Here is a 25,745-nt window from a genome sequence, read left to right on the forward strand (position 1 = left end):
TCCGCCCGAAGGGGACTAATGCGTCTTGGGCGAGTTCTATGGCGCAGTCCTCTGGACGATGCGGGGGCAACTCTAGTATCATTCTGTCAACAAAGACCTCGTAGAACTCCTCTAATTCAGACGGAATGCAACAGATATCCCACGTGGCGGTAGATTCGGGCGCGAGAACCTTCACTATTTCCTGTGATCGGTGTGGCATACAGACTTCCTTACAGAATCCAGACTCAAAGGTAATGGTATTCCTGAACCAATCTATGGAGGGGTTGTGTCTCCTCAGCCATGGGATACCCAGTATGACTGGAAAGTGGGCTGCTCGAATAAGATCGAATTTCATACGTTCAGTATGATGTTGGATAACCACAGTGAGCGTTTCTGTAGTGTGAGTGATGGGACCAGAGGAAAGCGGGGTCCCATCAACGCCTTCTACCTTCTGGGCATCCTCGCGTTGAACTAAGGGAAGACCTTGTTGATCGGCCCAAACGGTATCCATAAAGACTCCAGCGGCACCACAATCAATGAGGGCTAGAGTAGTTAACTTTTTGGTAGACGTTTGTATCTGTAAGGATACCACCATCAAACGAGAGTCCATAGTGTCTCCTTGGGGAGTGACTGCTAAGGTTACATAGGGACGAGAAGATATACCTCGGAAACCTGCCCCCTTCAGTTCCGAGGTCTGTCGTTTCCCGGTTTCCGGGGGGGAACCGCTGGACAACTTCGTAGTAGATGCGCATCTGACCCGCAATACATACAGAGACCAGTGTCTCGCCGTCTTCTACGTTCTTCAGGTGTTAATGGGGCTCTTGCGGCTCCTATCTGCATGGGTTCTTCCTTGCTTGATGCTGAGGGTAACAGGTGAGAAGGAGTTCCAGAGAGAGGGTGAGTTGACTGGGGTGCGCAGCTTCCGTCTTTCAGCCCGCCGCTCACTGAGGCGGAATTCTATCTGGAGTGCTATGGACATCAAATCTGAAAGAGAGGTGGGAAGTGCCAGACGAGCCAGTTCGTCCTTTAATTCTTCTTTTAGACCACGGCGAAATATAGTAAATTGCGCGTGTTCCGGCCACCCGGCCTCTGTCGCTAGGCGTTTGAAGGACGAGATATAGGTCCTGAGATCGCTGCTACCCTGCTGAACGTCTAGCAGTTTTTCTGCGGCAATATGAGTTATCTCAGCCTGTTCGAAGGTCTGTTTAAACAAGGTGACAAAGGCGCCATAGTCCTGGAGTACCGGATTATTGCTGGTTACTAGTGGGGAGGCCCAGGCCAGGGCGTTTCCTGTTAGATTAGAAATAACGAACCCCACCTTGGTGTGAGCGCTGGCAAAAGTATGTGGGCGAAAGGCAAAATAAATGGCACAAGACTCGAGAAATTCCTTGAGACGTTTCGGCGATCCGTCATATTTACCAGAAGACAAGGACATGGGGGGGAGATCAGTCTCCCTAGATTCTCGAGCCGTAATCATTTGTCTTAATGCTGCATTTTCAGCTTTGACATTCTGTAGTTCGACGTTCATTCCTTGTACGGCTTGAATCAGCTCTTGCAGCTGTTCTGGGGTAGCCATGGTCTTTTTTGGGCGTTGCAAACTGTCAGAGTCAAACTCCAAACTGCCCTCTTCTTCTTCTAACTCCAACCCTCCAACCTCCTCCTCACCTGTGGCGATGGTTTCCTGGGGCTGTTCCAATCTCTTCTTCCACCAAGCAGTTTTTTTTGACGGAGGATAGGGCCTACCCCGGAAGGAAGCCACCCTGACCTGGTACAATAAGGTCTAGAGGGGGCCTCTCTGCCGGAGCAAGCTAAATGGGGGAAAAAGCCTGATGGCATAAAAAACCCCCTAGCGAAGCTGTGGTAAGTAGGTCCAAAGAAGAGGTAAGGAGGACTGATGAATGGAGAGCTGCCAAAGCGGAAAGTCCGAAGCGCTGGAGTCAGACGAAATACTAAGGGAGGCCAGAAGGAGAGAGTGTAACGAACAGAGAGGGGGACCAGGAAAGTCGCAAGGAAAACAAAGGAGGGAGAGGGAGATGAACTGGAGAAAAGGGCAGGCAGACAAATAGAGGGACCGAAAAGGGAACGAAGAAAACTAGCGTCTCACCCGGAGCCTGACGCGAGAGGGTTGCAACGCGCAGACTTCCGGGTGTGACGGAAAGAAATAGGCGTACCGCGGCAGACGCCGCGGAAACAACTAGACCGCTGAACACAGTGCGTGGTGGGACGTGAAGGGGTGGCTAATGGCCGCCCAGTCTCCACCGTGACCAAATTCCCCAACGTTGGCAGCGCATGACAATGGACTCCGTTCCCGGAGCAGTCAAGAAGTAGGGGCGAAAAGGCGTTAGGCATAAAAAAAAACTGGAGGTGGGTGTTTCACTGGTCCGCGTGGAAGGCTGGTACAATGCTCTTGAAATAGGAATCCTGAGACTTCCCAGAATATAGAGTGGAAATTAACTGGACTCATATTCCCAAAGGATTCAAAGAAAATGAGAAAGGAAGATCAGGTAAGGAACACAGGAAGGCTGTCCGTGAAAATTCACAGGACTGCGAATGTGGTAAACAAACAAACGAATAGTCGTTGCGGACCGAAGCAAAACAAATCTGATAAGCCAGATGGAAAGGAGCAGGAAAGAAAAAGGTAAGCGGAGAGGACCACTGAGGAATAGGCGAGCAAGGAAAGACAGAAATGCAGTGTGGAAGCACTGCGGGCAGATCCGCACATGAAAGAAAGAAGGGCAGAATAAAACAGAGAGACCGACAAGCGCCTTAGTCAAAGGAAGGAAAGGGGGAACAGAAACTAGAAGGGCAGCAAGGGTAAGCAAGGAAAGCACGGGCAGAGCACTGCCAAGAATAAAACACAATCGCGCAGGCAACACAGAGGAGCAAAATTCTCCTGAATATTCAAGGCGCTGCTCGCCGGGATCCGAACTGAATTAAGGAACCCGGCGGCGGCCATGTTAGAAAAGAAAAGAATAGACCATGCCAAAAGCATAATGGCGAAATGTGATGGCACGATTAATGGCGGATTCCTGTCCAGCGGTTCGAAAGCCTCCATGCTCCTGGTCTCGTGACAATATGTGAACATCAACAAGTTCATCAAAGATGCACATGGATTTAATATGTGTTTGAGTTTCTATGACTACCAACATTATGATCTTATAGATGTAAATGAGGTCTATACCCCCGTCGCCCCCCTCCCCCCTCTCATGGTAGACAGATACAAATGGTAACTATGGCCAATACTTCACTCTCCTGTCCAACGTTGTAGACATTTGGTATTCTTGTCTGTCTAGGAAAGTTAAGTTGCCCTTATTCAAGTAAAAATTACATTGGAAATAGGGGTCACTGCACACACTTGTTTGGGGCAGCATGGGACATGGACAGTGTGTTTACATTACACGCAAACATACATAAAACATACAATAGGCTAGAATATATTTAAATATGGAGGATAATTCATTAGCAAGATAATCCATTCTTTTATGGATACTCAGTTCAAATGGCTGCAAATCTCAGAATCCCACAAAGTTTTTAGGAAAAACCAAGAAACACAGAAAAGAAGTGTTGTGTGCAGAAATGTGACACTCTAATCTATGTTCTGAATATTGTGTGCTAAGAAAGTCTGGAACAAAATGTGTCATTCTCAGAAATGTTACATTTGCATAAGGAGTCCTGTGTTTTAGAACTGCCATTTCCTAGTTTTTAAAATTGCTTGTCATTCAGGAAGTGGGAAATAGCAAGTCATCCTAACCAGGAACTGTGAATGATGTTTTGACCTTTTAGTAAAATAACCAATACAAATGTGTTAAATATTTAAGGTCCACATTAGCATGAATTGTTGCACAATCCATTTTCAGTGTATAAAACCCATGATGTATGCATGTAAAAGAGAGATGTTCCTTTTTTGACTACGAAGAGGAGTGAATACATGAATTCAATCCCAGAGCCAACTGACATCCACCTTTCTCTCACAAGAAGTATGTATTCACAGGATAGCTGGCTGCAAGAACATTATGCCCCATTGTTTCTGGATTCATTCAATTTTAGAACCCCATTCACGCTTTGCGGATACATTTTTACAACCAATGGTGAAAGTAATTACCTCATATGTGCAGGACACCACACAAATAATCAAAAAAATAGAAGGTTTGAATTTCAACCCAGAAGAAGACAGAAGAAGAACTTCTGTTAGGACTAGATGTGGGGGCATCATACACAAGTATTCCACAGGGGGCATCTATTGACATGCTTGAAGAACGGCTGCTCCGCAACCAGATCGAGACTAAGACACCAGCCTCATTTATTCTCTGGTGTGCGGAAACTGCACTAAAGGAAAACTATTTCCATTTCAATAAAGCATTTTACCATCGGGTACAGAGGCCAATTAATATATATGGATTCCTTTGAAATCAATAGAATATTTGGAGATAACAACCCCTTTAAAAAACTGGTGCATCTATGGCAATGTTACCTTGACAACATTCTGGTTGTATGGAGAGGGACTGAAGTAGAGGCAAGATAGTTCTGTGAGTGGATTAATGGGCAAGACAGATGCCTGAAATTCACTTCTAAGATGAGTAAAAATACTCTTAACTTTTTAGATATTACCGTCATGCCTAATAAAGCTAATAAAGGTGTACAGCTCTAAATGGATGCATCTTATACCTTCACGGAGCAGCCGCTTCCCTCGTAGGTGCAGCAGCAATGACCATCAGCGTTGCCTGCCATCAATGGGACAGACCTCCTACAGCACACCCTATGTGCATAGAGGAGTTGCCTGACCTAGTTCAGACATTCAGAACTTTTGGATTTATTCTTTACATGGAATCACTGTCCTGAGGAAGATGGCTCCAACTCTGCATGCCATTGAAACCGGTGGACCCCAGAGGTCATGAGGGCTCTCATGACCCACATCAAATATCTGTAGTACAAGGAAAAAGATATTGTTATACAACAACTGTTCCTGCGCACACCCAGATGGAAAGAGTGTGCATTTTTTAGAAGAGCCTTTCCAAACCCTAAGGCCCCACGGCCCTTTTATTTTGCCTGTCCTTAGGCTTTTCCACCTTTTGAACTTCAAGTATCTCCTACTTTTTGTGACCTACGGGAATGATTAAAGATTGACACATGAAAAGGAATACGAACAGTTGACCTGATCTCAGGTCTTTTCAATTACAACAAGACAGCTACAGAATCTAATCCACAGTTCTGGACAGCACTGCACTAACCAAAGTGGATCTGCCCCTCCACCCTCCTCCCACACAACACCTCTCCCTTACCCCCTTGTCCTTGAGTTTGAGCAATTGGATTACCAGTTCTCCATTTCATTGAAACTAATGAATCGCTCTTTTTATATAAAACCGTTGTTTTTGTGTTATCACGTCTATCCTGTTAACGGTTCAAAGGAAACCAACGGCTTGCCCGTGCCCTCTTGCTTACAACAGTTTACCCTGTTTGTTGTTATTTTGTAAAATTAATGACAACATTTGTTCTTTACTGTAGTCTTTCAAAGAGACAACATAAAGGATTTGCCTGTAGGCTATGTCACACAGTGAGGTGCCAGCATTGGTGTATCTGTTGAAATTATAATTATCCAACTTAATAAATGATCTTTAGATGTCTGCTGATACTGAAGTAGAGCACTGGCTTGAAACTGCATTTGACACCCCAAGAGGACCCACACATTTTTGCAATGTCGGGGGATATGAAGTACTAGCTGGAATCATTCCTGACACATTGTCACGCCACTTTTGGGGAGACCGAGGTCCATTGCGATCGCTCTCCCTTCTCCCTCCTGGCGGATCTACCCGCGCTTTTGCGCCTGGGGAGCCGCCAGGAGGAGAGCTTCTGGAACCGCTGCTGGAGGGTTGCGGCGCATGCGCGGGAAACCGCTGTCTCGGTTCTGCGCATGCGCCGTAGATTGGGCCTGCGCTTTGGGAAGGGCTTGCCTTCCAAGCCTCGTTTCGGGTCCGCCGGCACCCGGAGACGAAACGGCTTGCGTTTCAGTCCTCGCAGGTGCCGGCGGCCCATAAAAGGGAACCGCAAGCAGAAGCTAACCGCGTCTCAACGCGGAAGCTTCGTTCGTGTTGCACGCTCCTGGTTTCCTGTGGTTCCTGCTTCCACCTTGCCTTGCCTCCAGTCTGCCTGGGTGCCCTGCTCAACCCTGGGTCCTCTTGGGCCCTTTTGCCTTGCCTTGCCTCCAGCCTGCCTGGGTGCCCTGCTCAACCCTGGGTCCTCTTGGGCCCTTTTGCCTTGCCTTGCCTCCAGCCTGCCTGGGTGCCCTGCTCAACCCTGGGTCCTTTTTGTCCTGCTTGCCTTCTGCCTGCCTGGGTGCCCAGTTTTGCCCAAGGGTCTCTTTGGTCCCACTTGCCCTACTTGACCTCCAGTCGCCTGGGTTCCTTGTTCTCGCCCTGGGTTCCCTTGGCTCCAGTTTCCCCTCTGACTCTCCTGGGACCAATTGGGCCTTTGTCTTTTTCCCTATTCCTTGGGCTCTCCCTTTTTGGTTTCCCTTCCCTATCTGGTTCCCCTTTTCCTGTCTGGTCCTGCCTGGTGCCTCGTCCTTTTTGGATCTACAGACCATCGGGCTAGTCAGCCATCTCCAAACCAGCTACCTGAAGTTCGCCTGAAAGTGTCTTCCTGCGGATTGGTGCCCCGACTTAGTCTTTGTTTGGTGTGATCCCGCGTTCACCTTGGACTTCACCTTGTTCCGAATCTTCAACCTGACTGCTGCCTCTCCTGTCTGTGCTTGCACAGTCCCACCGTCACGTTAATCAGGAGAGTGCCTTCCGTGACGCTGGGAGTCTGTCCATCCTCCACCCTGTACCATTTGGGTGGTGGAGAGGCGGGTTCCCCGAGTCACACACTCGTCATTCAGCTGGCTACAGCCTGGCGGCCCCAACAAGATCCACATCAAAGAAAACAGGTACACAGTCTTCACGTACCTCCCAGCTTGACACACATGCTATTGAACATTCACACACATTCGCTTAAACTTATGACACTAATTCATGTGGCACCACCATGAGCTTTTATATAGTAGGAAATGTGAGCGTATTCTCCCCTATATTGCTTACTTATTGCGTCAGGGTCCCCACAAGAATACAACAGAACCACTATAGACCAGACAGTTGATCCCCATGATCTCAACATTTGCCAACTGCGTAGTGATGATCAACTGCAATTCTGTTTTGACAAGTGCTCTGTGGCCATCTGTATGTGCTGTGTTAGCTATTAAAACACACACATGCCCCAATATTAGCTTGCAGTGTAAACATATCAATTCTGCACAGAAACAAACACTTCGATGTCATAATGGCAGAGACACTGTCTATGCCAAAGTGCATACTCACGTGGTAAAGGCAGGGTTGTACTTCGCCCCCAAGTAGTATGAGTACAGGTTGAACATCCCAATCATGAAGGCCACAAACACCATGATAAAGATAACCATGAATTTGAAGATGTCCTTCACTGTCCGTCCCAAGGAGATCTGAAGGGGACCAAAGCTCTCATTGGCTGGCAGTATATAGGCAATGCGGGAGAAACTCAGTACCACTGCAATGGCATACAGTCCTTCTGAGATGATCTGGGGATCAGAAGGGATCCACTTGTTCCTGGCTAAGGAAAAGAAGGGGAACAAAAACAGTGCAGTTGTTATATTTACTCCAAGCAGGGTGATTAGTGATATATAGGAACAAGACCTGTTATTAAAATAATATTCTTTACATTTGCTAAGAAACGCAGTGCACCCATAACATCTATAAAACAGAAAAAAATGCATATCTCCTTGCTTACAAGATTTCCAAATATATTTTTACAAACTAACAGATTGTCATATTATTATTATTATTATTATTATTATTATTATTATTATTATTATTATTATTATTTATTTATTTATTTAGGTGTAATCCAACCAATTAAGGCTTTTTATACAAAGCTAAACCAATACACATAATTACAAATACACACACGTTTGCATAAAATCCACTGTTAACACATGATGTAAAAATAGGAAAAAGACATGGCAATTATCAGTAGAAGATGAAAAGTGTTCTATTTGCCAAGTTTACAAAAAAGAAGATATTAATGATTCAGTGTATCCAGCATATGGTTGATGCTAAGACACATCTTGGTCAGGTGATACATAGTCACACAATCATTTCCCTGATGGTAAGTAGTCCAAGGAAACTCCAAGTCAAGAAAAATGGCTTAGTGTCCAATCGCCCTCAACGTGCACCTATGTACATGTCAAGGCTGTCGCAATGCAGCATCAGATGTTTGGTGGTTTCCAATTCCCCTCCCCTGCATAGGCGACAACTCTGGCACTACTGTCAAGGCCCATCCTAGAGCCCAAAACCTGCAGGGTGTTAACCAAGTTGAACTTCAAGTGAAGATATTCATACACTATCGGATTCTTCGGAAATGTGATTAGGTAAGCAGCGGGGATGCCTGGAACTGTGCAAGAGGTATTCACTTTGTCCCAATCTAAAGACAATGGGCCTCATTACAACCCTGGCCGTTGCCGTGCCTGTAAAACAAGCATTATGTTTGCTTATGTGTGCTGATTGATTATTTAAGGCACCTGATTTCACACTCTACAACTAGTGCCTTTTCAGACATACTCTCAGAGCCTTGCTTAATGTTTAGTCGTGCACACAAGACTATGCTCAGCAGTGAAGAAGCCTGACTCTTTTCCAGTTGAGACTCACGCAACCTGCTTGCAGTTGACGCAAAAGACTAAGAATATCTAGTTAGAAATGCATATATTCTACACAGAGTATACTAGGGCATCACACCAGGATGTTTAGTAATTTCCCCCCAATTTTATGCAGTCAGTGTGTTTCAGCCCCCACACTTCTGCACCATACAAGATTACAGGAGGAATTCTAACACTATATACCTGAAGAACAGTGCCCAGGGAATAACTAACCACTGTGGCTTTTAGCTAACGTGTGAATTGACCCCCCCTCCCCCACCCCAAGATGCTGCAATGCTTTGCTCTCAACCTTTTTCATCTGGGGTTTCCAGGAACATTGGTTATCAATAGTCACCCCCCAAATAGTCATCGTTTTTAATTACGTTGATTCTATTGGATCCAAGGCAACAAGTGTTTACAAACGTGTTCATGTGTGGGCGTGAGGGTTAAAGACCATAACCTTAGTCTTAGAAACATTAATAGTCAGACCGTTACTCCTGGAGTACTGTTCCAAGCAATTGAGCTGATGTTGGATGCCCTGAGGTGTGCAGTTGAACAGCACCAGGTCGTTGGCTTAACCTAGCACTGCAATGGAGTAAAACCCAGTGTAGGTGGACATGCGGCTGATTGTAGATAAATAGTCATTAAGGCAAGCAAGATATACATTAAACAAGAACGATGCGAGAATGCAGCCTTGCTTGAGGCCAACGTAAGTGGCCATGTATTTAGTAGCCTCACCATTCACAGTGACCCTGACTGATCATTTTGAGAAGGCCACGCAGTATTCCCCCTCTATCCAACTTCTGACACAATACCTCCCGCCTTACGGTATCAAATACACAGCCATGGTCTACATAGACTGAATAGCCTGTTTGACGTAGGATTAGCCAAGAATACTCCACCATGGATACCTTCCTTTCTCTTGCTCTTTTTCTCTCTCCCACTCGCGTTCTCTATCTCTTGCTCTATCTTTCTTGCTCTCTCTTTCTCCCCCTCCCTCTCTCTGCCTCACTCTCTCTCTGTTGGTCTTTCTCTCTACCTTGCTCTCTCGCCTCTCTCTCTCTCACACAAACACACACACTTAAACAACATAACTGTGCAAATTCAGGGATGATGGATTTTTTTTTCAGTGGTCCAAAATAGAGAACATGTCTAAAACTACTCTGTTCCCACATTGTGGGCAGAAAATGAAATATCTGGTGCAAATACTGTCTAAGTGGCTCCGCTGTCAGAAATGTCACCTTCCACTAATTACGAGGACTATGCTATAGTCTGTATGAAAACCAAGTTGTCTGTCATCCTGTGCTTATTGCACATGCTTTCTTAGTTGTACTATAACAGCTGTTTCAATTAACCTGCCTACGAAGGAATGTCTTGAGATGGGATGATACTCTGCAGGAAGGTGTGCACCGTGTTGCAGATAGTTACTCAATAAAACACTATTCATTTGTATAATGGCCTTCATCAGGATTTTAGGCCTACTAATTGGGCCCTACAGGACCTATAAGTGTGCTGATGCAAAGGTGACGGACACTGACAGGAACTAACACCAGCACGCATCTGTGGGTGACACATTATGAGCTCAACTGGATGATTTATGCCCGGGAAAGCCCACAGTAGGAAGGTCAGAGCCATGTGGATGACTGCAATAGAACAGGAGTTTAATATGGCCATAGCACGTACCATTGCCATTGCAGAGTTTCCTGGAGACTAGCAATGGGTTGATCAGAGCCGCTGGACAGTCAGGGAGGATCTTAGGAAGATTGTCCTTTATTAAGAAGGAGATTAATTTGAGGGTGATATTAAAAGCTAGCAGTTCATAATATGAGCCATTACCTGAATTTATTTTGTTGCAGGACGTATGCAAATCGGAAACTGAGCACGGCCAGATTGAGGTTTAATGTGATATATAAGCCGTAGTTGAAACGACATTAGTAAGAGGCTCATCTGAAGATGTATCGCCTTCATTGGGAGGGTCATTTTCAGCGCACGGGGTCTACGAATGAATGGGCAACAAGGCAGTGCACAATGTCTAGAAGAAAAGTCGCAAGTTGATCTGTGAGTCAAACATAGGTCAAGGGAGGACAACACGCATTTGTCATCTTTTAGGGGGGTTCTTATATCGCAAAAGCTAGACGGCACAAGCACAATAACAAGGGAATATTTGATCCCAAATAATGACATTAATGACTTTCTACTTATAAATGTTTTGATCCTTATGAAGGAATTTCGTAGAAAAAAGAATATGTGCTGAATAATTATTTGAGTGATATATTATCCAATATGTTCGGTTAACTTGATTTGTATTACAATGGTTTGGATGTAGCGTGGCCACGCTAGTGTTGTATGTTACTAGCACTGTAAATAATGAGGCGCCATGTTGCATTATTCCACAAGAGGGCACCCTGGCAACATGTTTCTATAAAACGAATTACTTCTGGTGAATTTGCATCCATGCTGTATTTGAATTCTATCTACCGCTGTCACAATACGAGCACAGAATATGGCGCTGCATGTACATGGGTGTCCAGATGATGCCTGATGTGAGAGGGGGAGGGAAAGGGAGAGGGAGGGAAGGAGAGAGAGCGGGAGAGGGAGCGACAGAGAATGGGGGAGTGTGGGGAAGCTAGGGTGGGAGTGCGCACGAACAAAGAGATGTACGGCCTGCTTCACGGAAGTGTTGTATAACGGCACAATCACATTGCAACAGGCTCTGTCAATCAGGCCCTAAGAGCGGGGATGAGGCGGGAAGACAAGTTCCCTAGTTTGCACATGACAACGGTGTCTGTTCTACACTACAATGACAACCATCTAGGGACCCACCTACTAAATACATGTCACTTCTCAGGAATAGCTCCTCAACCTCCGCAGATGACATTTTGCAATGCACGTTTAGACTTGCGGATTGCAGTGGTAGCAGAAGCGCCCACAGCTATACAAACCGAAGACGTGTAGTTGTCCAAGTCTCTGTACTGCATGTGTGGGTGTGTTCCTCTGTGTGTGCGTGTCTACGTCTGTATGTGTGTATGTGTATACCTAACCCTTGTGCCAGATTTGCACATCAATGCTCCAGGTGTCATAATCATTTGTCATGCATTCACATCATATGTTAGGCGCTCCCATCATGTGGGCGCATACTTTCCTTATGTACCAGGAGAAGCCATGTTATCCAAGCTAGCCCCATCAAGACATCATATTGCTGCGATATAACATATATCAATAAGTGCTATCCTCATATGTCAGATACTGCTATCTTTTCAAATGTATTCTTTCATGGGAGCTCGGTACACATAAATAGTCAAACTGCAGCATTGTGTGCCTACGTAACATATTTGCCAGCCATTACCATTGTATGCCAGGTTTGGCCAGCATATGCACAGGTATTGCCAGCAGTAGCACAGTAGTGCATTCCATCTCACAGTTTTTGGTATCAAATGCGCATGTAATTAAACAGTTTTACTGACATTTCCATAATTTGCACAAGTACTTGCTCTAGCAAGTATCAACCTTTTTTCGCCAAGTTGCTTACGCTATGTGGCAGGATGTGGTACCAAATGTCCAGCTGTGCGCACATATGTAGATATTGCCGTGTGAAGGTCAGATACTTGCACTTTTTCTATGTATGTTCATCATAACGCGCAAGTGCCGTATCAGCCAGACGGATCGACGCCTCGGCCTTTGCAGAAGGGCGCTGTCACTGCATGGGGCTTCCCTTCAGAGGAAGCGGGGAGGCGGCCCTTCTCTCCTGCACACCAGCGCTGTGAGGAAGCAAGATTCAAAAGAGGAGTGCTCCGCAGCACTCATTCTGCCCCACCTGCCTCCTTGGCCCCTATGTCTGTAGGTGGGGCTGTGGGTGCAGATAATGCAGGTGGGTTCGGGCCATTATCAAAGGTTTATGTCACTTCATTGAATTGGTCCCCTCAGCGCTTTGCATAAGCCTTATCAGAGTAAACAGAAGATAAAGACGCGTGACAACATTCTAAAAGACTGCAAGGAACTGCATGGAAGAGTTACTGCCAAAAGAAGTTGGGGGGTGGGGGGGAGTCAGAGGTAATATAGGTAAAACGTAACAACCAGGAAACACAATTCATAGCTTGTCCCAGTTTTCCACTCTGAGCCCTTTGAAATAAATCAATGACAGGTTGTTTTATTGCTGTGACTTTTCTTGACCATACATCGACTGAAATGTTACCCAAAAGCTGGACTGGAGCATCATAGTGCATGTTTATAATACAGGTCCGAGTGCTGAATGGAAGAGCTATCTAATTTTGGCAATGCGAGATGCTTCTGCCCAAATTCGTGCCTGCGTCTTATTAAGGGAACTGAATGCCCGGGTGGATGATACCAGCATCGTTCCACTCAATCAGACTAGGTTGCGTAAAGGGGACAGCACTATTGGTAACCGTTTCACTCTTACAACATGGGGAGAGCCTGGCAGACATCACAACAGGCACTCTATGCTGCTTGTGTAGATTTCAGTTCTGCTTTTGATAGAGTGTGAATGGAAGTACTTTGACCGAAACTGCCCATGGGTGGATTCTACCGGGGTTATTAAAAATGATTGTAGCCATGCACAGGAACACCACAGTGAAAGTTAGAATATCCCAAACAGTCGTAATTACTGCTCCTATTCCCACATCTCTTGGTTGAAAACAGGGCTGCTTCTGGTTCTCATAGTATTCAATCTATATCTCTCTTATTTACCAATAGCACTGACAAAGCATATTGGAGTCATGAAGAGGCACTGATGGAGAGGTAAGATATGTTTAGTCCTTGGACCCCATGACACAGGCAGCAAACAACTGACTCGATGGAATCCTGCCTCATATTTTGCACATTAGTACCCCGGCGAGGGTCAACCAGACAGTAACACACATTCTGATTGGCCCTCGCAGGGGCATTCCCTGGTCGGGAATCCCTCGGCCTGGCTTCCACTCCTTTGTCCCTGGCTGGAGGGCATGGCAACCCCTCAGCCAATGAGAAGGCTTGAAGCGGGACCATCCCCGCTCGCAGCCTCCACACGGCTGGAGGCTGCCACATCTCCCGGCAGGGATTCAGGTATGTGGTATTTTTTTTTGTCACACCTCCCTACCTTCCCTCCCTCCCAACCCTACTTACCTTCTGATTTCTCCTTTTTTTCGAGAGCGAACACGCTGGGAACATTTCTGTTCCCAGCGTGTCCGCTCCCGATGGCCGCCATGCAAAGGGAAAACAAACTCTGTTTTCTGTTTCCCGGCCATTTCCTTGAGCATTTTTTTTTCTTTTTTGTTCCGAAACTCTGCAGCATTTCGGAACAGAAAAGAATGCTATTAGTACCTGGGTCTTGCGGGACAGGATAATAATAGCAATGTGCCCCTCGCTGTTGGAGCATTACCGAGGCAGGTAATGCCTGGGGCCTGACTCGGTAATGCCCCCACGGCTCAGGGCATATTGCTTATTTATTTTATTTTTATTTATTTAACATGTATAAAGCGCTCACACAGCCCACAGGCATCGAGGCGCTGTTACAGGAATTGTTTGTTTTTCTTAGTTGTGTTGTTTTTTTTTTTTGTCTTAGTTACGTATTTATAACGCGCTTAAACACCCAGAGGTTTCTAAGCGCGGACCCGGGGATCGAACCCGTTATTGCTTCGTGTCGTCTTGCTTCCAAGACGCGCACGCTGCCGCTGAGCTATCCTCCCGGGACGCTTAATAAATGTTCTACCAACATTCACTATTCCGCAGAAGATTAACTATGTAGCAACAACCAGAAATTGTTCTAGAAAGCAGCCCATGCACCCATAAATACTTCCTCCTCCCTACACATACCAAAACAAAATGATAATCACACAATTTTCAAATATGCAGATCCTGAAAATACTACCGGAACCGTACTCTGAACACTGCCCCTTCTCACCCCTCCCCAAGCAGTGCTAAGAGCACTCCCACACATCCTTCTTGAAGCTCGTGGGCAGTGCCCTTGACCTATTTTCAAGTGCACACATACCTCTCCTGCCACTCTCACTTTCTACACCAATCATACTTTCCTTAACCCCGTCATCCACACACCTAGGCTGGGCCTCTTTCATATTCTATGTTTCACTACAAGCTGTCTCCTGGGCAATATTCCCAGCAGACACCCTTGAACCTGGGATGGCGCTACTTTTCCACAATATACTCATCCTCACCATCACCTCCTTCTTTCCCCACCTGCCGTCGTGCATGGCAATTCTCTTCATACTCCAACGTGAACCATCGTCCAAACCGACAAAACGTGCAGCCATTGTCAATACTGTGTGGGGTGGCATATACCCTTCGATATGAATCTAGGATTCTGCACTCCCACCACATCTCCACCACGTACCCCTGACACACTGCTGACGCTGCTACTTCGTATCAAATCATCGGCCCTGTGCTGCACGTTCTCCAACACCCTGCCCATGTCTATCTTGGATATTGTTCTGCCCACAAGAGCCAAAGGTTTAAGTTTCGACCCAGCCTTCAAACCCATCATGAGCTCGAAAGTCAAATGACCAGTAAATGTTGGTGGCATAAACCTATAAGCCTCCAATGCCTCAGATACAACACACTGCCAATTCAAACTGTTAGTTATTGCCAACTGTATGGCACCCTTCACAGAATGGGTTAGAATCTACGGTGGCAGAAGGATTGTATAGAGTAGTCCTGTCATGACTAATGCCCAATTCATGTAAAACCTCAGTCATTTCTTGTGATACAATCTGTACACTGTTGTCCGTGACTATACTACATGGCACCTCTTCCCAGTCAAACACCTTCCTCAAACATTCTATGATCTTATGTATTGTCACCGACTCTATGGCAGTCGCCTTCACCCATTAATCTGTAAACCACTAATGCCACAATAAAGCTGTGGCCTCCCTTAAGTGCATCGATGGGTCACATAATGTCAAGCGCTGCCTTTGCCCATACTTCATCGGGTACTTCAACAGGATTTACAGGTTGATTGGGAATCACCTGACCTGTGTTGCTCGCAGCACATGCCTCACACTCCTTCTCCAGCCCTTCCACTTCACTATCCATACCCGGCTCCAATAAGACTCCCTCAATCTTCTTTTGGTTAACAACCATCACAGGTGCCCCTCATGCACTGTCTCCACCAACCTCATAATTAATGCCACAGGTGGTACCAATCTATCACCTCTGGCTACTCCCCAAGGCCCTTCTGTCAGTTCATCCAATACATGTAGGTAGTGTTTCCCCACTACTTATTGTCCTGCGATTTCCCAACCAAAGCATGAACTATTTCTCATCCTCTCCAGCTCAGTATCATCTTCACTTTCTCTAAACCATTCAGACTTTGCCACAGCAGGTATTACACATGCAATGTGTGTACCACTCGACAATGGTTATTGCCATCTTCACACTTGGACTTCAAACTTGATAAACAATCAGCTGTGGCATTCTCCAGGCATGGAATGTACTCTCCACTGAAATGGTGCTTCTGGAGATCCGCCATCCACCTGGCAATCCTGGGGGAGCTGGCCCCAAAATCTTGCGGTCATCACATATATCCGAGGTTTGTGCTCTGTCCTTTTGACACAGGGAACACGCGTTAAAAAAATCCTTAATTGTTTGGACGCCCAACATGCTGCAAGCACATCTCTCTCTATGCCTGCATATCATCCCTCAGCATCCCTCAGCACTCTAGATGCGAAAGCAATGTTGTGATATTGCCCGCCTTGCCGCTGAGCTAACATTGCCCCTATACCCACATAAGGGGGATCAACTGTCGAAAAGCTGTTTTACATCTGATATCAAAAGAAAGCAAGGATAGTGCTTTGTCGACATCCTCTTTCAATCCGACAAATTCCCTCTGACTTCGCTGAGATCACACACATGCTGTGTACTTTTCTAACAATTCTCACATGCTAAGCATTTACTCAGTGGAAGAAGGAATGCATTTTACATAATAACTTGTCGGTCACAAGCATGAACTAAGTTGGCCATTAGTTGTGAGTGCTTCTGCCTCCTTCATGACCCAGATCAACCCTTCCTTCTGTCTTATTCAGTTGGCATCTATTGTGTGCCCTAAGTATGTCACACTCTGGACTCCAACTGGCATTTGGACAACATGGTGGTCAGCCACTTTTCCTGTAACACATATAGAACTTTATGTACCTTTTTATTGTGTTCATTTGCGCCCTTTCCCCACACCAAATTGTCATATTAAAAATAACTAAGGCCTCTAATACCCCAAAGAAAGCCTGCATTAAATGCTGAAAAATTGAAGACACCGACGCCAAACAAAAAAGGCATCTACCAAAACCTATATGACCCAACAGGTGTTACAAATGAGGTAAAGGGTGAGATTCCTCATGTACATCTTTTTGATGGTAGGCAGATGAAAAATCAAAAGTCAAAAACCATGCTGCCTTCCCTATGGTGGCTAGGAGGTCATTTCTATTAGGTAATGGATGTCTGCCTATGTAAAGGATTGCATTGAGCTCCCATAGGTCCACACACATTCGCATGCTAGCACCACAGGACATAACCACTCTGATGATTACATGTCTTTGAATATATTTGCCACCTTCAATTTCCATAACCCTGCCGAGAGCGCATCCCTGACTAACACAGGTGCATTCCTAAGCTAGTGTGATTTAATATAATCTTGTGGGTGAATCCCAGTAACTTCCCCAATTCTTCTGAAAATAATAACAGGTACATTCCCATGAAATACTTAGTCATCATCCCATCACCAAATGCTCATCATTCGCCTCACTTATACATAATACTGGCACTTTCCTTCCTGGGTAAATTTGTGTATCCAACGCAGCTTGTGCATCCTACCCAAGGACGCCAGCAAACCTCTGCACAACAAATAGTTTGGTACAATGTCCTTTGATTTCTATTCTTGACCATTCATAACCTAACAATTTTGTGGGTACTTGACCATAGGCACTTGGATTTATGTTGGGCGCTTTTGCTCCCTTACCACAACTTGCTTCATATAGTTCTTGTGCGATCATGGTATAAGGGGACTCTCGGTCAAATAACATTTTCAGTTGGATGCCATTCACCAATAATGTGTCCCACAGTCTCCTGTTGTTCTCCCCTTGTACTTCCAATAATGCTAACTCAGTCATTCTTAGCTCTTCCTCTGGTTCAATCATCCTGACATTCTGTTTATAAAAATAGTTGCTAGTTTTACCCCCCTCTATGCTGGCAACTTTAAAGATTCTGGCAAAAGGTCTTTTGCCTCCACATCTTCTACATCCTACTAGACATGCGGGCCATTGCTTATCTCCAGTAGTATGACATGACCACTAACACCTTTCACACATTTGTCTATTTGCATTTGCCCATGTTATGTTTTTGGGATTCTTGTTTGACTGACATTTGGGCTTCATTGGTACCGCAAATCTGCTTTTCACCACATAACTGGTGCCAAAACCACTATTCCCTTTGTTAGATAACACTCCCTGTACTGCTTCCCCTTGAGTGTTCCTTTCGGGCATCGCCTGTAGACTTGCGCTTGATTTCTCTATTGCTCTTACCATATCCAGAGCGTCATCTAAAGGCGGATCCTTGTCAAACTATAGTCTCTCCCCTGTCTTGGTGTAACATTTTTGCATTATTATCTGATCCTTTATATATTCATCTTGTATTCTGAGAAATAAACATGTAGCTATCAGGGATCTGAGTGCCGTAACATGTGTCTATGGTTTCACCGGGCCTTGGAAATGAAGTCGTAACGTTCCAGCACTACATTGGATTTCCTTCCGAACCATGTTTCCAACATTTTCAATGCAGTTTCATACAGGCTGACAATTGTAACAGTTTCTCCCTCCCTACTATCAGACATTGCACTCCTTAGTTCTCCGTCCGGAAGATGTCTGAACACCCTCAATCCTTGTGTGCCCACAAATGCTGCCTACTTTTTGTCATCTGTATAGGATTCTCCACCAGTGGCCATAAAATACACATTGAATGCATCCACTCACAAATCCCATACAATGGGTGGTTTACCAAGGGGTGCTAAAAAGGCTGTTGGTCATTTCACATTCACTTGTTGCATTCTGGAACTCCTGTTTTATTAACGTGACTTTGATTAACAGTTTGTTCTTTCATTGTTTTGTTTTTCTATAAAACAGAAATGTGTCGAACTGTACAGAGTAGAATGCTGATTTTCCATTTTGTACTCCCCACATCTCCCTGTGACACTCATTGTCTCTTTCATGTCTTTGGTTCTCATTCTCTGCACCATGTTCCATCATGTGCATGGTTTTGAGGTTCTTTTCTTGAATGCTCGTAAACAGCGTGATGTTAGGGTCCTTTGTTCTAATACGCTACACTGTCCTCGTGCTTCCTGATAACAGTTTGCTCCTCGCGTAGTTCATTAAGTCCTGCTTGGGACACGGGCCTCACCATTTTTCTTCTTTTTCTTCACCCTACATTCAGGATTCCATAGAAAACTAGGTAACAACAACCAGGATAATGTTCCAGAAAGCAACCCATAGAACTATAACACATATCCTCCTCGCCTAGGTTCGGACCGATTAAAACGGCTAGGATATGTAGATGATCTTGTCTTTTGTGAGTGTATGCCCAAGGGATTGCACAACAACTTACTTAATGTTCTCGCTATATACTCAGAAGCAAATGGTTTAAATATTAATGCACAGTGAACAAAGGTAATGATCTTCCAGGCAACAGTGAGACCAATTAAGAAAACTTTACTTGCAGATTAAATAATGACATCATTGATACTGTCAAACAATTTGATTACTTGGGTGTCACCTTTGATAACAAGCTAAATTGGAATACTTATTTTGAAAAGAAAACGGTTTATTTTCATCAGTTACTGGGTGGAGTTAAATCATTTGTTTAAAACCTGTGGGATATTCCATCAACTCGATTATTGCGGTATACAAAATGAAGATTCTTCGTCTGATGTTACATGGTGTGGAGGGCTGTGGATACAAGCACGCCAGGAAGGCCACTCTATTAGAAATATATTGCTAAAGCACATTGTTAAAACGTCTGTCAAGCCTCCCTATTGAATATGTATATCTGGAATTTGGAATGAGGAGTGTTAGCTCGAATATTGTCAAGCGAAGATTGAATCTATACATACACTTGTTTATAGGCATGTTATAAATGCAATATCATATTAATAAACTCGGTACCGAATACATCAATTGAAATACTCTATCACAGCATTGCTACTTTGTTACTGAGTGCTAATGTACCTCAGTCATGATATATAAATGCATGTACATATAACATGATTCTACATGACTAAGAATCAAGTTGAATATAGTTGAAACCTTCACAATTATCTGTGCCAGGAGATATCTACATAGAGAAATGTGCACGTGCACCCGCCTCCATTTTGCAGGCAGATTCCATAGCAATGTATTAGTAAACGCTGCTTGCAAAGCGTATTCACAGACAGCGTTTACTTTTCCACCAGTCGAAATAGGAAATGGAAACAGTAGAAGCGACGTTTCCTCCTCTGTCTCGTGGATCCTTGCACTTGCAATCAGGGCAACCAACTGCACATACGGGCTAGCGCTGATGGAAGACCCCTGCATCAAATGTATGATTTTTTTTTAAACTAAAGCTGTGTGTTTCCACAAGTAAAATACGATCCATGCAGAGATCAAAATTACCACCAATATGTTTTGGAAGCGTACACTGAGACTTGCTGCGAAACATAACATTACATTTGTTTTATACTGGTGATTTTTCGTCACATTATTTTCCGAAATAGTTAATCGGAGTGAATGAGGTCCATTTTGAATTAAACAATTAAAAAACCTTCCGACTCTGATGAAGGTTTACAGATAGGCTTGTAAACATTCAACAAGCAGGAGAAAGCGTGTTTGTTTCATCATTAACAATGCATAACCATGGCATTTACACATCCACTAAGTACACATAATTCAGAATATTCAACATGCAATTAATTACACATATAACAACACATACACATTAGAATATCTTTAACAAGCAGACTGCTACTGTCCAGCCTGTCATCTAGAGAATAGAATAAAAAGTGTTTTTTTGCAGTGCGATAAAAGCACGTGTTTCCGCTTCTTTCTGAAGAAAACACATATAATATATCAACAGCCCTCATTCCGAGTTTGGAGGTAAGGGAAAAATGATGCCGGTAAACAATTACCGGCATCGCTTACCGCTACGGGCTATTCTGACCAACCAGATGCCGTGAATAGTGGTCTAGGCGCGTGCACGCGACACACCATGCCGGCATTAGCGGCATGCTGTAAACCGGAGAAGATCACAAGTGAGGTGGACTTGCAAATAACGGCCCCCTGAAGGCCGAAAAAGTGCATACCGCCATGGTGTAAATACCCGCATTGCCGACCAGGCGTAAAGAACCCTGAGTAGTGTTTCCAAGTGCCACAGGTGCACACAATCAGCACAGGTGGAGGCAATGGAGTCAGGGCCAGTACAAAAGGAGCACACCCACACCCCCTCCCACACCAAGATGATACCAATAGTAGTAGCATTACTGGAGCTGGAGGCCCTGCTTGCAATGCCTCAACAACAACAACATCAACAACAACAACAGCCGCCACCACAGAGGAGACGCAGGAGGAGATGGAGGGTGAGACAGGCCCAGCATGCCCCACCAGTGCAGCCTCCCTTACCATCCCGGCAGCCCACAATCCCTCGCATCAGAGCCAGTCCATTCAATCTAACCACTGAGCAGATCCACACCCTGTACCGGCTTGACCGGGACACCATCACCATCATAGTGGACCTGATACACGACGACATAGAGAGCCTCATAGAAATACGCACCGCCATCCCCCCTCTACTGAATGTAGTGTCTGTGCTCCACTTCCTTGCCACAGGCACCTACCAGCACACAGTGGGCACATGCATGGCATATCACAGCCCTTATTTTCCCGGATACTGAACCAAGTGCTGGATGCCCTCCTCAAGCACACAAGGGACTACATATCCCTACCACAGACGTCTCAGGAGATATTCGATACAAAAGTTGCCTTCCATGCACTGGCAGGCATGCCAAATCGTGTAGGTGCCCTCAACTGCACCCACGTGGAGTTGGTGGTCCCGCATGCCATGTAGGTGGTGTATCGCAACTGCAAGTAATACCACTCCATCAATGTGCAGATTGTATGCAACGCTAGCAAGATCATCACACATTGCTGTGCCCGATATCCCGGATCAACTCATGATTCTTTGGTCCTGTGGAACTCCACGCTACCACGCTACACGGAGCGACATGCTGGACGACGTGCCTGGCTGCTTGGTCAGTTGCCTGACTGGGCCATGGCAGTGCATCGGGGTTGTGAGGTGGTTGGCTGCATACTCCAACCAGGTGTGAATGGGGGGGGGCATACTCCACCTGGGTGTGAATGGAGGGGATGCATACTCCACCTGGGTGGGAATGGGAGGGGGGATGCATACTCCACCTGGGTGGGAATGTTGAGGTCAGTGCACGATGTGCACATCACCGAACACTGTGCCCCAAAGCAACTGAAACGGTACATTAGAACAAAATCCCATAGTGATGAAGTGAGGCCGACATCTATCACTACATGATTAACAGGTAACCATCCCACATCCTACAACACATGCACCACTCATCAGCGACCCTTACACAACGTAAACTCATCCTGCACTATGCAACGCACTATGTTGCTGTCTCCAGCATATCACCACACAGGACACTCATCCCTGGGAGTGCATTGAACTGAGTAAACCAGGGATAGCACAGTGTCTCACTGGTTCGGCACACCCATAGGAGTGCTGCATGTCACCATGGAACTGATAAGTGCAGAATGTCCAATATTGTACTGACTACAGCCAACACTCCCTACTACCAAATCTCACAGAACACAACTCATCACTGATTTTACTCCAACACTGCAATATGCATACACGATTCACGTGCAGCAAGATGTCAATGCACACCATGAACCATCTTGAAGATGCAAACCACACCATTAGTCCATTGCACAGGACACATAGCGGGACCTGAAATGGGGTCAATGCATCCGGGGACATGTGCATGTGGGCACAAATTACCTGCAGCCATGTGAGAATAGTACAGTTGTCCAACATGAATGTGCCAACATTTACCTTCATTCCCCTCTCATGCAGGTGATGGTGGGTATCCCTTGAAGCTGTGGCTCCTGACCCCTGTCTGAAACCCACAGAACAGGAATGAGGAGGACTACAATCGTTCCCATACCTGTACGCGTGTGGTAATTGAGCAGACCTTTGGCCTGTTGAAGGCACGATTTCGCTGCCTCAGCCGGTCGGGTGGGGCACTCCTCTACAGCCATGAGAAGGTGGCCAAGATCACCCTGGCATGTGTTATGCTACACAATATGTGCATCCGCCAGAATGTGCCCCCGCTCCCTGACATGGAACTGTTACCACCTGATGATGATGAAGGGGAGGAGGAAGATGTGGCAGGACATCATCACGGTGCCGATGCACAGGAGGGACGTGCTGGGCGGCAGTCAGTGATCGCACAATATTTCTGACACACAATTCAGCAGAGGGTGACATAATGTTAGGACATGGGGCACTGGGTGTGGGGATACATGTACACTATGCACTGTGCAAGATTAAATGACACATGCACAATGATGAATGTCCACTGGTTATTTTTTTGTAACAAAACCGGTGTATTGAAAGTGAAAATATGAACGTGAAAAACAAACCCTCCACCACCCTCCACCCTCCAACTCCCCCCACAACAACCCCACACACCCTCACCCCCTCCCTCCATAACTCCCCCACACACCATCACCTCCCTCCCCCTCCCACTACAACAACCCCACAATAGTCCCATAGGGTCCACGTAGCCCACATGAGGCTGCCAGTACAGTCACTCTGCGCTCCCGGAGCCAGTGGGAGGCATATCCCGTCGGCGCAGCACATGGAGCGATCGATGGAGCGGGCTGATCTGAGTGGAGTTGCTTGTGGATGGTGTGTCCTCATGCTGAGGCTGTTGTCCAGGAAGAGCAGCCTCCAAAGCATTGGCTATGCGGCCGAGCACCATGCAGAGGAGGTTTGTGTTTTCGGTGATGGACTGGCCCAGTGCCCTCAAATCTGCACGCCACTCCTCCCTGGCCTGCCAATTGTCCTGCACAAATTCCGATATCAGGGCAGAGAGGTGTTCAGCCTGCTGGTGTCCAGCGGCTGAACCAGTGACCCTGCTGTGGGTAGGGCTGACATGTCCTGCCGGCGCATCCTCAACGGGACTGTATACAGGACTGCCATGTCCCTGTGTCTGTTCTTGCCCAGACTGCTCTGGTGTGTTGTCATCACCAGAGTCACTGAAGGATACCTGGGGGGTTGACAAATCTGCAGGGGTGTGGACAACTTCCACAGAGTCGTCCTCAATGGTGCCCCAGATGTCATTGGGGCTGTCCTCAACTGCGAGGGGGGCCGTGGCTGCCACCTCCCAGCCACACTGGACTCCTCTGACCGCGGCATTGGGCAGGTGTCTGCAGGCAGTGCAGGGAGGGGTGGGGTTGGTGCGCACTCCACGGGCCTTTGCTGTGCTGGTGGTATATGTCCCAGTGGTGACTTCCTCATTGTGCCTTGCCCCCTGGATGTGGTGGGATGGTTGTTGTCCTGATCCTTACTGTCATGCTAACTGCCTGTGGGTGTGAAGGAGAGGGACGGCATGAGTGGTGTTTGGATAGCCAGCATACATACATTCGTACAATAACACATCCACACAGTTGTGGGTAATCAGCATTGGTGTAGGGAACAGCACGTCATTCCATACATGGGTGATAAATGCAGGCATACGTTGTTGTCACTTATGTTGGCCAGTTAATGTGCTGTCTAACATGTACACTGTTTAGATCAAGGATGCTGTGTGCCTCATGGTATTTGCAACTTTGTTTGGTATGTGTCATGTACGTTACGGCCTTGCACCACACACTGGCTTGTGCCTCACTTGCTTCGGCATAATTTACAGGGGGTGTGTGTGTGGCCGACCATGTCGTTACTCTTTGGCCAGACGTTAGCAGTGACTTTCATCACATTTCGCTTAGCAGTTTTTACTTTGGACACTCACCTCCATCAGCGGATGACGTGGTGCCATACTCCATTTCTCTGACCCTTTCTATGGATTCTGGCCCTATCATGCTCGCACATGTCTCCTCCCACGGTGAGAGCTTGATTGGAGAACTTGGTCCTCCTCCGGTCTCCAGTGCCTGGGCACGGTTTGCAGAAAGGATGTTCCGCACCCTCAGCCGCAGGTCATCCCACCTTTTGCAGCAATCCTTGACCGTGCGGGGGGTGTTGCCCACTGCGCTCACCTTCTGGCATACTAGTGCCCAGATTTTTTTTTTTCCGCAACACGCCCTCCCTCCTCATGTTGCTGCTAAACACAGTCCCAGCATGCTCGTTTAGGGTGTCTATGAGTATTTGTAGCTCATCTGGGCTGAACTTCTCCTTTCGGAGGCGGGCAGATCCCTTCTTTGGTGCTTTGGGCATTCCTGGGTGGTTGTAGGAACTTTCCGGTCGATCACCAGTGTGCCAGGGGTCCTGTGTGGTGAGGTTGGCAATGGATTGTGTTTTTAAAGATGTCCGCCGTGCTCCTTCCCGTTCCTGTGCGATGACGCTATTTCCGGTTCCGCTATTTAACGGTGACTGTAAATAGAAGTGACCATAAATTACGGTGACCGCTATTCGCAGTCACTGCTAATGCCACGTTGGACTATGGCGGTAGTGTTGTCTACGGTGCGATTCAGGCTGGTAGGGGATTTCTGGGGCCCTTTTGCGGCATGGCGCTAGGTCCCTTACCGGCATGGCGCAAAGCTCGTGCCCGCAAAGTCGTAATCGTCTGCTTTTAGCGGGCTGCAAACAGCTTGGACACGCTATTTGCGCCATGTCGGTAAGGGACGGTACTTACCTCCAAACTCGGAATGAGGGCCAATGTCTTGAAAAAGATATCTAATGTGAATTCCAAAATGTTATTCCATCAGTCTGTAGGGATTTTCCATGCTGGTGCTCTTTGTTGAACCGAGTAATATTTCTTTGTAGGCCTGTCCCACATGCCGCAAGATAAGTTGAATAAGTGAGT

At 46.3% G+C, this 25,745-nt stretch overlaps 1 protein-coding gene across 2 annotated transcripts in view; it reads right to left on the reverse strand.

The window, feature by feature from the left end:
- The window catches only part of TRPC7 (transient receptor potential cation channel subfamily C member 7), a 1,454,711-nt gene that overhangs the window by 338,231 nt on the left and 1,090,735 nt on the right, over window positions 1-25,745 (reverse strand). For both annotated transcript variants that reach the window (XM_069652608.1, XM_069652607.1), the window contains exon 7: window positions 7,329-7,593. In XM_069652608.1, the coding sequence (XP_069508709.1) occupies window positions 7,329-7,593 (265 nt within the window). The remainder of the gene's footprint in view (window positions 1-7,328; window positions 7,594-25,745) is intronic.

This window comes from Ambystoma mexicanum, chromosome 3p (genome assembly GCF_040938575.1).
Source record: "Ambystoma mexicanum isolate Mex_15411 chromosome 3p, UKY_AmexF1_1, whole genome shotgun sequence".
Lineage (NCBI taxonomy): Eukaryota > Metazoa > Chordata > Amphibia > Caudata > Ambystomatidae > Ambystoma > Ambystoma mexicanum.